The sequence below is a fragment of the Carassius gibelio genome, chromosome B16 (genome assembly GCF_023724105.1).
Source record: "Carassius gibelio isolate Cgi1373 ecotype wild population from Czech Republic chromosome B16, carGib1.2-hapl.c, whole genome shotgun sequence".
Taxonomy (NCBI): domain Eukaryota; kingdom Metazoa; phylum Chordata; class Actinopteri; order Cypriniformes; family Cyprinidae; genus Carassius; species Carassius gibelio.
In genome coordinates, this window is record NC_068411.1 from 28228352 (window position 1) to 28242744 (window position 14393).

The 14393-nt window shown below is 33.7% G+C and overlaps 1 protein-coding gene across 1 annotated transcript in view; it reads left to right on the top strand.

The window, feature by feature from the left end:
• Positions 1-14393, top strand: part of LOC127974368 (thrombospondin type-1 domain-containing protein 7A-like) — a 225442-nt gene that overhangs the window by 188483 nt on the left and 22566 nt on the right. Inside the window, exons 10-15 of the mRNA XM_052577577.1 lie at positions 1745-1860; positions 2056-2191; positions 2597-2700; positions 4525-4719; positions 6136-6399; positions 13907-14085. Of these exons, the coding sequence (XP_052433537.1) occupies positions 1745-1860; positions 2056-2191; positions 2597-2700; positions 4525-4719; positions 6136-6399; positions 13907-14085 (994 nt within the window). The remainder of the gene's footprint in view (positions 1-1744; positions 1861-2055; positions 2192-2596; positions 2701-4524; positions 4720-6135; positions 6400-13906; positions 14086-14393) is intronic.

Consider the following 14393-nt stretch of genomic DNA (forward strand, 5'->3'; position numbering starts at 1 on the left):
CATCAAATATTATTGCTGATTTGATGTGGCAAACAGTTTTTTTCTCCCATTTAAGAAGTACAGGAGCTGTACTGGTATGACTTGCTTCCAAGATTGTTCTGGTTGTTTTATTTGCTTATCAGGTCAAAAAAGTTGTGCTTTAAAAGAATATCCTATTAGAAGTGATTAACAGTGCCCCGACAGCGTTATAATAGTATTTCCAGAAACTCTAATGAGCTACTTCAGTAAAACCTTCAAGGAAATGTGATCCCTCTCTTCACGCTGGTAGTTATGACAGCTAATCCTAATTGAAAAATAATGGCAACTTCGAGAGGGCAAGGGAACGATGCATTTGTTCTTCCTCATGGTTAAATGTATGAGCTGTTTTTTAATGGTGCTGTTGGAACATTACCAAGCCTTATTCCTCTAATCCTTTCTGTTCACAACAATAACAAATTTAGTTTCAATTTTTAATGAGTCATTTCCTTATGTGATATTGCACTCTTAACCAGTTGTAGCAGGCTAGGCATTAAACAGTTGAGCAAGTGCCTGTCTTGAAACGTTGCTAATACTCTGTCAGAAATGTACCCAATCTCCAGGAGAGCCCTACACACCCAAACCGGATTTTTTTCTCTGGTAGGATTTACTGCTTCTGTTATTGGTATTACGAATGAATCAGCCTTACATATCTACTACTTTATTATATTGTGGCAGATTTGCAATCCTCATGAAACATGGAGCACATGGCGGTTAGCATCCCAGTGCACCAGAGCCTGGAGGATTTGATCAGAGATCAGATTACCCAATGCCGCTCTGCTGGACTGCTGCATCCCTGTTTATCTTTATCCCGGGGAATGCGACCAAGTCGGAGCGGTGCTTAAAATACAGGAGCAGATTAAAGCTAACCCCTGATCTTAAATTGAGGAGCTGTAGCAGTGATAAAAGAAGAGTATTACCCAGTGACTGACTACTGTAACAGGATGTGAGGCCTTATCTGCCTCGTCTGGCTGGTACATAATGCAGCCGTGGAGCAGGGAAAATACGATTGAGAAAAAAAAAAAAAAAAAACATTGTTGTGATACAGATGCTGCTGAGCTGTGCTCTACAAGGATTCTGATGTAATCCATTGTGGAGTTGGGCCGGGCATTAAAACTAAAACCAATAAAGCTGAAACTAGGAAGGCTTTGGAAATGCATCTTGGTATTTTCCAGTCTTTTGATTATATGTATCTCATTATTTATGTATTGTATGCATGTGATTTGAGTTGGCATAAATGGAAAGTTCACCACAAAATGAATACCATTGACAAGATATTTGAATAAAATGCCTGTTTGTTTATATTATTTTTATTTTCATCTGTCCATAGTACAGTATGAAAGCCAAGTTGGATCTCAACATTGTAAAAAAAATTCTCCTTTACTCATTTCATATGCAAAGATACAGGTGCAAGCACAGCAGTAATGACCTGTTTCATTATAAAAGTTAAGAGAGGACCAGCAGAAAATGTTGTGAAAACCTTGACTAATACTCAGAGGGGAAAAAATAACTCTATCAAACATCCATTAGAAGAGCTTTTTGGCCTGGTGTAAAGTAAAAGTGTTTAAATTGATGTGTTTGAGGTGACCCGCAGTAGTTAAGTCTCATTTAGATGATTGGGCCTTTGGTTGAAAGTGCGACACATGGCATTCTTTACCCACCTGCTTCCTGTGATCAAAACACATGTGCATCAGATACTCTTGTGTTGAGTGTCCTGCTGATGTTTCAGATGTCCTGAAGCCCCTCGGCCGGAGTCAGTGAGACCCTGTCTGCTGCCCTGCAAGAGAGACTGTATCATCACACCCTTCAGTGATTGGACAGAGTGCCCCACTTCCTGTGAAGCAGGTACACCACATCTGTCCATCCATCCATATATCTATGGTTTTTAGGGCTGCCCCAATAGTTGACTAACAATAAGTCGAACAGAAGAGGATATTTCTGTCTATCTATCTGTCTGTCTGTCTGTCTTTTGTTCATTTTTTTTGTCTAACGACTCTATCTAGTATAATTTGTCATGATGTTAAATTTTTAAAACGACAGGTGTGAATGGGCAGAAGAATAAACAGTTTCGCTATCGAGTGATCATCCAGATGCCAGCTAATGGAGGTCAGGAGTGTCCAGACGTTCTTTATGAAGAGAAAGACTGTGCGACTCCATCTGTGTGTCCGGGATACAGGTACAGCTTCACCCATGAGTACTGCCTCTGCAACATCAGCTATTCTGTGCTGGATTTCACATTTATTGAAGTCCAGGATAGATTTTTTGCTCAAAATGACCTTCTCAAGTAAATAAAGATGTGTTCACTTATAGGAATAGTTCACCCCAGAATTAAGTTTCGGTCATCATTTGCTCAACCTCTTAGCTTTCAAAACCTGTACGCAGCTTCTTTTTTTTTTGGTAGTGAAATGGTTAATCCTAATTAAAAAGCAGTTATCAGATTTTAGGAAGGTTAAATCAGAGGAGTTCATTTTCCAAGACAGTAGGTTTTACTGATATTTTTTCAAGGATTTCCACAGGGTTTCCAGTGCAGTAACAAATCAACCTCTACCAATAAATACAATGATATCGCTTGAAATTGCAGGTGGAAAACACACAAGTGGCGTAAATGTCAGCTGGTCCCATGGAGCATCCGCAGAGACAGTAAAGGAGCTCAGGAGAACTGTGGAGCTGGAGTCCAAACTAGAGGTACATCAGCTGTCATGTTACACACTCACAGTCACTGAACACTAGTCTTATTCACTAGCCACCCACAGTCGAGAATTACAGTGCGCAGAATGCATTCTACACAGAATTTATGCATATTTGCATAATTCCTTTAATCGGATGCTAAAGCAACTCAGGCAGAGTGTGCACAATTTATTCTTAGTGACTTCCGGGCACATTGTCCAAATGCTGTTTCTGTAGCTGTGAAATCGTATGCAACGGTCATAAATTTGGTATAATATCTGATCTAAGATCTCCTCTTGAATCTGTGGATTGCTTTGCTCTCATTTGCATTCTGCTTTATTCCTCAGAGTCTGTCGCTTTCAAAAACGTATTATTATTTTCAGTTTTCCAGTTGAAGTGTTTTCATAATTGTTTTAGGTGCTGTTTTCTTTATTTGTCCTGTTCTTTTAGACATTCCTGTCACTCCTGAGGCTGTGAAAGACTTTATTATGTATTATCCTGATCTAGATATTGGTCTGACAGGGGCTTCCATCACACTAGACTTCACATTTGCCCTTCAGTGCATGTCAGAAGCAGAAGCAATCCTTCAAACTCTTGATCTGATTGCTCTTGACAGCACGGAAGGACGTTGTTGTGTTGGCGTCATCACATATTGAACTCTGTAGTGGCCTTAAGTTTGACCTAATGGTTCCAGTTTACTCGTTTTCACGTCACTACCAATGTGACTGTGTCTTAATAGATTACACAGCTTGACCGGAATGACAACAGCTTAACAGGCCTGTCTTTATAGCTTTCTGAACCACTCATGTTGAACACATTAGTGAGATAGTGTAACTGTTTATTAATAGATTAAACAGAGTTATAGTAACTAGCTTAATAGTGGTGCAAATACTGAGCTTATAAATATATTTTATTTCATTTTATTTTATTTTATTTTATTTTATTTTATTTTATTTTATTTTATTTTATTTTATTTTATTTTGTACCAGACATTCCTAATATAGTATTTAATCATTACATTATTTAAATATAATGAATAATTTCTAATAAAAAATATGAAGCATTTAAAATTTTTGCAATAATTTATTTTATATATTTTTGTCTCTTACACAAATGTACATAATGTGTCAAATAATGAATCATATGTTAAGAAAGTTATTAGCTCTTTGTATTTTCTTTTTTTTTTTTGTATTCGTGAGTTTAATGTAATTTCCCTTTTTATTTTGAAGCATTTTTATTTTATTTTATTTTTTTATAAACTTTACATTAAATACAAAATCAGTCATATTAAAAATATTTTCTGGCATGACACCCAGGGTATTTATGCATAGTTAATAGATTACACTATTAGGATACATTGCCCATCGCCCATTATTAATCATAATCTATAAAGATGCAAAATGCATTTACTAAAACATATTTGAGAAAGCATGACCAGTAGGGCCCATAGCTTATTATGTATTTAACATTCTACAGTGAATATAAATAGTTATGTAATGCTGTATAATAAAGATATGGCTAGATATTGTCTTAATGGATACCAATTATGCAGATATACCTCAAGAATCTCTAAAAAATGATATATAAATATATATATATATAATAGTAATCCGGAACAGATGGGGGAAAAAAATCATTGTATTATATAAAAACTACAAAAATGTAATGCATAATTTAAACTGGTTTGTGATCAAAGCGAACAGCATGACTCTCTCTCTCCCTTTCTCTCTCGCTTGTCATTTCTATAAATAAGCATCTTCTGTTCACCTTTTCTCTCTGGTGTCTGGTGCTCTGTGTAATCAGCAGGAGTCTCAGCGCTGTGTTTGTGTGTGTGATCTGCAGCTATCTCGTGTAGGCAGCTGGATGGTACGGTGGCTGATGTGGTTCAGTGTCTGAAGTTTACCAGCAGCATGCCGGTTATGAGCCAGCCCTGCCAGTTACCTTGCCGAGACGACTGCCAGCTCACCAACTGGTCCAAGTTCTCTCCTTGCACCTCGGACTGCGTAGGGGTCCGTACACGGAGGAGAGCTCTCGTGGGTAATTAGGACATATGCATCATTAACACTGTGGTTTGAGCTATGAAAGGTTGCTGGTTCCATCCCAGAATGGAGTGAGGTATTTCCACTAACTGATAAATGACTTCTAGTACAAGGCATTATTGAATGCATATGGATATATTTCATTATATATTATTTGATATACTTCACATTATCATAGGCCATAAAATACAGTACTTAAATGTGTTTAGTGGGTTGGGCAATATACCCCCCCCCCCCCCCCCACACACACACACACATTTTTATCAGTATTCATTATGTTTATACAATTGTTAATATTCATTAAAATAAATTAATAAATAAAATGTTGAAATATTTTTTATATCCACTTTTTAAAGAAATCCCTTAGGCTCACCAAGGTGTAGTTATATTAGTAAGTAAACGTAAAAAAAAAAATCAATTAAAATAGAATTTTTTACAATTATTCTATTTCTCATTTTAATGATGTACTAAAATAACAAAAACTAGGGATGCAACAATAACATTTTTTTAAGAACTGATCAGATCCAATCCAGAAAATTCTGAATATTGTCCGATACCGATATAATCCAAAACAGTGCAGGTGTTTTTTTTGTTTTTTTTTACTAAATGTAGAATTTATCTACTACTTTGTTGCCCTGATTCTCAATCTTTTGTGTGGTGAACACAATCTGCTAAATACAGACAACTTCATTTTAATGAAAAATAGCAAATCATAATATAAAATCATAATATATGACAGAAATGCTATTATAAACTAGGTTATTGGATAATTTAGCAGTAAAAGTTAATCTAGAAAAATCATGACAATAACACAGAATTGTATGTACAATATCAGATTTGTGTAGTTTTATTTATTTATTTATTTTCAGTTCATTTAAAATAATAGCATTTATTTGAAATAGAAATCTTTTGTAACTTTATAAATTAATATTTGTAACTTTATAAATTCATTATCACCTAATTATCACTTGATCAATTGAATGTGTCCTTGCTGAATAAAAGTATTAATTTCTGTAAAAATTAATATTATTAGAGTATTATAAATTATTCAGTCCCTTTTATTCATATACATCAATATAACAACACATTTTCTGAAGAAAATGCGGTATATTATAAACCTGTTTATTTTTACAATAACATTTTCAAATATACAAAATAATGAATTAATCATCTTCATGAATATTAGATATAAAACCCCACCTGAGGTATTACCTTGATAGAGCACAGCATGTTTTTGCTTCATATCATGTCCAAAAATCATGATAATGTGATTATGATTTTGGTAAGTATTAGTCCAGCCAGTCATGCAGCTGCAAGACACAGCGGAGGTTTAGAGGTGACCTCAGCGCTCATGACTCATTCATTAGTGAGTTTAATTAGCGCCGTAATCAACACATACTTCCTCTGATTACAGGAAAAAGCAAGAAGAAGGACAAGTGTAAGAACAGCCAGATGTACCCGCTGAGCGAGACCCAGTACTGCCCCTGTGACAAATACAACGCTCAGCCGGTGGGAAACTGGTCTGACTGCATCCTGCCCGAGGGCCGCGTGGAGAACGCCGCAGGCATGAAGGTGCAGGGGGATGTGAAGGAGTGCGGACAGGGCTACCGATACCAGGCCATGGTGTGCTACGACCAGGACAACAGGCTCGTGGAGACTTCACGCTGTAACAGTCACGGTAAGATCTTCATCATGTGACTCTGAGCATAGAGTTGACATCAAGATTTAATTAAAGTTAGCTGACAACAAGTCAAGCCGTGGGTTAAAATCCCAACCTGTGAAGATTTGAGGGTTTAAATGTATGGCCTTGCAGATGTACTAAGCACAGAGTTTTAAAAAGCAGCTTGAAAAATCTTGGAAATATGTCAATTTTAAATATTGCTTATGAAAATGTATCTAGTTTTACATACAAAAAGCATGTAATTTGTATACAAAAAAGGCAATATAGCAAAAAGGCACTGCATTGTAATACATATTTTATTTTTTAATGATTATTTTATTTTTTTATTATTATTATTTTTATTCTATTTATAAAACAATATTCATAGTAATATATATTTTATATATATTCCTTAATATATATTTTAGTGATTATGTTTTTTGATAATATAAATGCTGGAAGCATTTCCAACTGGAGCTTCATAAATATTTTTTTAAGGTAATATAATCAATAAAATATTATATTTCATGTATGTATGTATGTTTACACCCAGTCTTATTATAGTATTAAATGATTATGATCATATAAGTGCTTGACGTATTTAAAATTGGAGCATAAACAATTACTTTTTATTTTACTTTTTTTGTTTGTTTTATTATCAGTCTTAATATGGTACAGTATGTATTTATTTAATTTGGTAATATAAGTGCTTTAATTAAGCTTTTGAAACTGCAACTTAATAAATAATCAGTTTATTTTTTTTTTTCAAATTTGATAATATACTGTAAGTGCTTGAAGCATTTAAAGTGTCAGCATTTTTTTTTTCTTAATGTTTAAAAATAATTGTATTTGTTTAATTTTAATTTAAAATAAAAGCTGCTTTTTGAAGATTTTTTTATTAGGTTTCCATAGATATGAAAAACCCATACAAAATAAAACTGTAATTAAGTCATGGTTTAAACTATTTTGTTTTATAGCATGGTTATTATAAATAAAAAAGATTGTTATATACAAAAAAGTATGAGAAAATGAGTGCAATGTCAAGTCCAAATTGCAGCTTTTGTCTGGCTATAAACTGTGACATTTAAGGACAGATAAATCACACCTTCAATTGATCATGTGTTGTTTCATCCCTATTAATTTGTCTCTGTCTACAGCTTCCTCTCTCTCTCTCTCTCTCGTGACCTTTCCTCTCCTCTGTCTTTAGCTGATCTCTCTGTTCGTGAATCTTTTGGTGCATTGCTCACTTAATCTTGTTATTTGGATGACGAGCGGACTGGTACGAGTGCCAGGCTCTGCTCGCTTGACTTCGTCCTCTGTCTGAGTGTCATTTGCGCCCTGCTGGTCTGCAGGTATAAATCTCTGGCCCTCATTACAGACCGCATGCTGTCCCGGGACCGGCCTAATCAGAGCTGACATTAGCCTCTGACAGATACTCTCGCTTTTACAGCGACCAGCCCTTGCAGGTTGGGAAGTGAGAACGGGTTCTTATTCAGGCCGAATACATTTCCAAAAATTATTTGAATGTACGAATTATTTTCATGATATCAGGGTTAGAAATTGATACTGTAATACAAATAATGTTTATATTTGTAATATAAACATTTTTTATGATGTTCTCGTTAACAAGGTTCGTGAGGAGAACCTCATTAAGAATTAATTTATAATTTAGTGTTTGAGAACTTTATTAAATTGGGCTATATTTTCTTGCTGAATGGCACAGGTGATATGATATGTTAATGGCTTTATGTGAAGATTCTTTAAATTTCACTTAAATTAGAAGTTAAGTCTAATAAACGTTGATAGCTCTTAAATATACTGTAATGTTGAATGGTTAAATATTAGGAAAAAATTAATAGAGACATCAGCTGGTATCAGTGATACTTGCCTTCAGTCAAAAAAAATGGCATTAAGCAAATATTAAAATATATTTTCTTGTTTCTACATTAATTAGAAAATTGAATTTGAAATTATTGCAAAATAAAAGTATAATTAAAGAGTTTAATGTTAATCGATTTACAGGTGTTTTTAGATGTAAAGTGTGCGTGTATATATATATATATATATATATATATATATATATATATATATATATATATATATATATATATATATATATAATTATTTTATTTACATTTTATTTATTTATATATTTATTGTATTTATTAAGTATATTTATTATTAAGTATAAGTTATTAATTATGTAAAAAAAAAATGGATGACTACATGAAACCAGTCTCTTGCAGTTGCAGTAACTAGTAACTTTTAGTTGGAAATACAACATAAAAAAAGGATTTAATTTGAACTGGAAGAATGACAGAATGTCTAACCCTTCTGAGGTAAATGCCATATAGATTTATTTTTAAGACTTACATTGCAACAGAATCTCTTTACTAGATGAGTTATATGATACTATGAGCTGCCGTATATTAATAGTATCGCATGAATGGGCAGACATCGATAATGAATACAGATAATAATGATGATCTGATGTTATTCCCACATTTCAAAACTGTGAGATGAGAGTTGTCAAATGAAAAGTAGAGGTAAGGGATTTTTATGAGAAATGTGATTAGGCTTCAGATAATCTTGGCAAAAGGCTCAAATTTTGTATTATTCAGTTACTTCCTCTGCTTTTATTTCCCAGTAGTTTAAAGTCTTGAGAATTTGACTCCACAATTGATTTAAGTCAAATTAATTTTCCAGAAAACATCAGAAATCCCACTCGTAATTTGATCTCTACTTCCGTCATTGGCATCACGAATGCCCTCCCGGGGACTTTCACTTGAAATCAGACGAAAGATGAAGTTTCACCAGCCTCTGTGAGCTCCGTGATGTCATCAGCAGATCCCTCATCGTCAGTCTCATTACTCTCTCTGTCTTTGTTCCAGTGAGCTGCCTACATAGGCTGCATTTTAAAGGTATCCCCAAAGGCAGCTTCTTCAGCTTCAACAGAAAAGACAATCTCATAATACTTCACAACAGCCTCGATATAGATGCTACAACTGAATGTTGATTCTAAATAAAGTGATGTAATTCATGAAACACTGCACAGCTATTGATACAGACTATGAAATATAATGAAAAAATGTAATACTTTACTCAGTTTGTGTGTGCGGTGTGTTTTTATGCTTATTAGAGTAACACGTCATGTAGAACATTCAAAATCGGTCACTTCGTCTTATGACGTTCCATCTCAGTTAAGATGCTGTCTAAGAAGGTAGCTCACTAGGTTTTGGAACGGAGCCATTCTCTCTTTCTTTCTTTCTTTCTCTCTGGGTTAATCACTTCAGCTCTTCTTAACAGAAATCTCTGTCTTACATGCTGCCTCAGGCTACTAAGTGAATCATTAAATACTCTTACTTCTCTCCTCCAAAAGAAGGCAGAACATAAATACGTGTTTATTTCTCAGCTTGTTTTTCTGACATTTAATTTGAAGGCAACACATGTATAAGTGTGAGTGTCCCATTTTCTGGTGATTACATCTGTTTGTACGCATACTACCGTTCAAAACTTAAGGGTCAGTAAGGTGTTTATATATTTATTCTTTTATTTATAATATCAGTTTATGTGTTTAAATATTCATATTTATTCGCTGTTTTTATAAAACATTGTAAAAAGTATTTTTAGGAATATACTTATTTGCTAAGAAATTGGCTTTCAGTAAGTAAAACCGGTCACTCTATTAGGAAATGCAATATAATCCAAGAAAAATTTTATGAATAGTGATGTAAATTATGAAATACTGGACAAATATTGATATAGATAATGAAATCATGAAAATTATTAATAAAATGAAATAAAAAAATGTACTACCCAATTTTATTATTATTATTATATAATAAATCATGGTTTCCACAAAAATATGAAGCAGAACAACTGTTTTCAACATTGATCATAATAAAAAATATTTTTGGAGCAGCAAATCAGCATGTCAGAATGATTTCTGAAGGATCATGTGACACTGAAGATTGGAGTGATGATGCTGAAAATTCAGCCTTTCATCAAAGGAATAAATAAAATTTTAAGATGTGTTAAAATAGAAAGCCCTTATTTTAAATAATAATAATATTTCACAATATTTTACTATATTGGTGATCAAACAAATGCTTCTTTCAAAAACATTAACAAATTTACCAACCCTAAACTTCCTGAAACTTACTATAAATAAAGTTTTAATATGTTGTTAGCATGAATGTTTAATGCTGTATATATAAGCTTTAAAAAAAAAAAAATATATATATATATATATATATATATATATTTCCCATGGGTTTCTAATGTTCATGTTTTGCTCTTCAGAGTCTGATTCAAAAGACTGGTTCTCAGGAGAATTAACATACTGTACATTAATTTACTCAAACTCCTGTCTAATTATTTACTGTCACACCCATATACCCATGAAAGCATATAGCATGAACAACACTGAACATGAGCTAAATAATAGAAATAGAGGGGACTTTACTTGATATAAAATGAGTCCATATTTTTATGACTAGTGCACTTTATTCCAAGTCTACAGGAACAGGCAGTTTTTGGCAGAATTGAACTATTCCCTGGAGCTTTCAGAGTAAGAAACTGTGCAACTAACTTGTTTTTCTCTTGATGACTCACCCTTTAGTGTGCTTCTGTGGTTGTTGCTGTTTAGGGGTCAGATCTCAGACAGGATGTGGATGTGTTGAAGGAATGAGGTCACTACAGGCACAAAAGAGTAACACGGGATGTGCCATGTTTGGTGAAGGCAGGGCCACCTCTGAACTGGCTGTAGGGCACGAGAGCGTTGCCTGTTGGGTCAAAGGGTCAGCGCTTGTTTTATTCTGTGCTAGCCATGCAACAGGCCTGACATGTCTTAACACTGAGGGGCAGAGGAGACGGGAGAGCTGCTTTTTACAGATGCATTGTGACTTTGCAGGGTATTATGGCTTGCTGCAGTATTTCTTTCCTCCGGTCCATCACGACCATGTCAGATCCTGGTCAATCCTTTAGGCGGACGACCACAATGCTGTGAAACCCACCCTCTGAATAATTGCTTTGATTTTTTAATTAGAAGCTCCTGTAGGTACACGTTTTATGGCTTGTGTTCGAACTGTGTTTTAGTAGCACAGGATGTGCAGTTTTCAATGTCAGGTAGAACTGCCGTTGTTCTTTTTAACAGTATTCAGCTAAATTAGGAGAGAGGTATTTGAGGGAATCTGAAAAAAACCTGTCTAGAACATGTCTGGGTTATTCTTACTAAGAAAGAAATATGAAGTTATGTTATATATAGGAAACTGGCAGTTTTTTTTTAGGATCTTTTAAGTTCTGAAATGTGTTGCATAGTGACATTAATTTAACATGAGTAAATTTGATCCATAATAAAAAAAAGCCATATACATAGTTATAAATAAATATTTTAAAAAGTAATTTTTTTTTAGACTTTTCAATTCAGAATTTTATTTATATTATTTTAATAATTGTTGAAACAATTTTATTTAGAAAAAAAGTTTTCTTTAATTTTTTGATATTTTCGTCAGTCAAAAGTCTTGAAAAACGTGTAATTTATTATAATTCATATATTTATATTACTTTTGATATGCATTTTTAAATGTACATTTACTTTCATAATTTCTATATATATATAAATTCCCCTTTGATTTCAAGTTAAACATTTTCTTTTGTTATTTTGTTGAATAGTCTGCTCATTAAATTCTTCTGATGCATGATCCTTGTGTTATCATTAGCACCGTAGTTTCACACAGTTGCATGCAGAGTCCAAAAAGAACACTCTGCACGTGCCAAATGCTTGTAATAATTGGTTTTGGCAAGGAATAATAAAAAAAAACTGGCCAATTGGTTGTTTTGAGGAAACAAAAACAAGGTTAAAAACAGTCCGACTGACCCTCGTCCAAGTGTTTCTCTTATTTTTGTATCAAAACACAGCTTGTAGCACTCAACACCCAATGAGCAAAGTTACAACATTATATTTGTGTTTGTGTATATATGCATTCTTATGTGTGACTGTATTAAAATACAGCATGCTTAGTGAATAATTAAAATGTTAGGGAGACAAATATACATTACAACATTAATGTAAAGATTTAGCACGTCATGTTAGCTGAGGTTAATAATCTCTGTGGGTGTTGTGCTGTGATATTGTGAACATATGTTTGACATCATAGCTGTTTTAATCGTGTGCTTGTGAATGACTGGAACACTGAACTGACCAATCAGCTTCCAGAAGCATCCTTTTTATAATGTATTATTTACCAGAGTATCTTGGAAGCAGCGATTTCTTCATTTGAGCCAAGTGTTGGCCGCTCTTGAAAGGCTGCTGTGAAGGATATGGTGCTCAGAGACAACATTATGTATGCATGTTTATTGGACCTGCAGTATGTACTTGGAAAAGGCAGATCCTCTTGAGCCAAATGAGTAGGAAGTACACAGGGCTTGAGCAAAAACAGTAATAAAATTCAGCATTAGCTGCTAAAACATATCACATTCTCTGACCCCGCAGCCAACTCTCCTGCAGCTCCAAACATACCTATTTATACCAATTGCTTTTACACTTTTTATGCGCCTCATAATGTTCTCTGCAAGGTACAAGCTTGCTTTTCATTTTTAATCAAGATTTAAACCACTTCAAAGCGGCATGTTTAATCATCAAGTCTGTTCAGTTTATCATTACCCTGCAGGAATATCCAGCTACGTTTGATGGTACTTTGTTTTGCATGGCTTCTGGATGCTTATTTACGGTCATTGGCTGGTACAAGATATTAGTTTAAATATATATAGCTGACGGAATGTTAAAAGCTGCTAAGATCCTGGGTTAGCAAGGTTATGATGTTACAAAAGAGCATTTTGAGCAGCATTTTGTCCAGAAAGATCTCAGTAAGGGTTTGTATGATATTTATCGACTGCAATACTATCGTAATTGTTGTTTTAACGATGTGCAAGCTGATGTTATCAAGCATAGACTGTCACTGACGTTTATAAAGAAAGCAACAAAAACCCATCTTAAAAGCCTTTAAGCAATGTCTGCATGATGAAGCCTATTACAGTGCAGTAGGAATTACCCTATAATTATGAAATAATTGTTTTATTATTATTTATATAGTAAAGTAAGATATTAGTGCGTGAGCTTCTAAATGATTCAACGGTTTTGAAAGATTAGTTTGAGTAAATGATTCAATGAATCACTCATTAAGACAAGATGCTTGAGATGTCCCAAGCAATCATTTTGATTAACTGTAGTAACCATGCTTTTTTGTTTTGTTTAGTTTTTTCACCTTGAGAGGACACATAGGATAAATATAGAGATGCCGTTTTCACTGCTTCACTTTGGATAGTTTCCAAATACTTGTCTGGATCACTTTAAACAAAGAAAAGAGGGTTAGAGGCAGATTTCTGTTTACATGTTCTCAAATCCAGCAACTATCCTACTAAATTGTCCCTATCAGTAATATTGATTGTCCCCACCAATGTCAAAATCAAAACTACACCCTTGCAGGTCATCAAAAATAACGATATTTATATATGCTGTTTTTAGGGTATATCGAGGAGGCCTGCATCGTCCCCTGTCCGTCTGATTGTAAACTCAGCGAATGGTCCAACTGGTCACGATGCAGTAAATCCTGTGGCAGCGGGGTCAAAGTTCGCTCAAAATGGCTCAGAGAAAAGCCTTACAATGGAGGAAGACCCTGCCCAAAACTGGACCACCTTAACCAGGTAAACACCACACTTCCATATGCATGGAGAAATATATATATATATATATATATATATATATATATATATATATATATATATATATATATATATATATATATATATATATATATTAGATATATATATATTATTTTAGATATAGTAAAAGTAATAAAGTACTAAAATAACTAAAATAATTAAAATTGATAAATAAGCAATAATAAAAGCCAAAAACATAAAATGGCAAAAACTAAATTACTAAATCTAAAAGTAATTCAAGACAACAAAAAATACAATTTAATTGAAAATATTAACAAAATATTTAATAG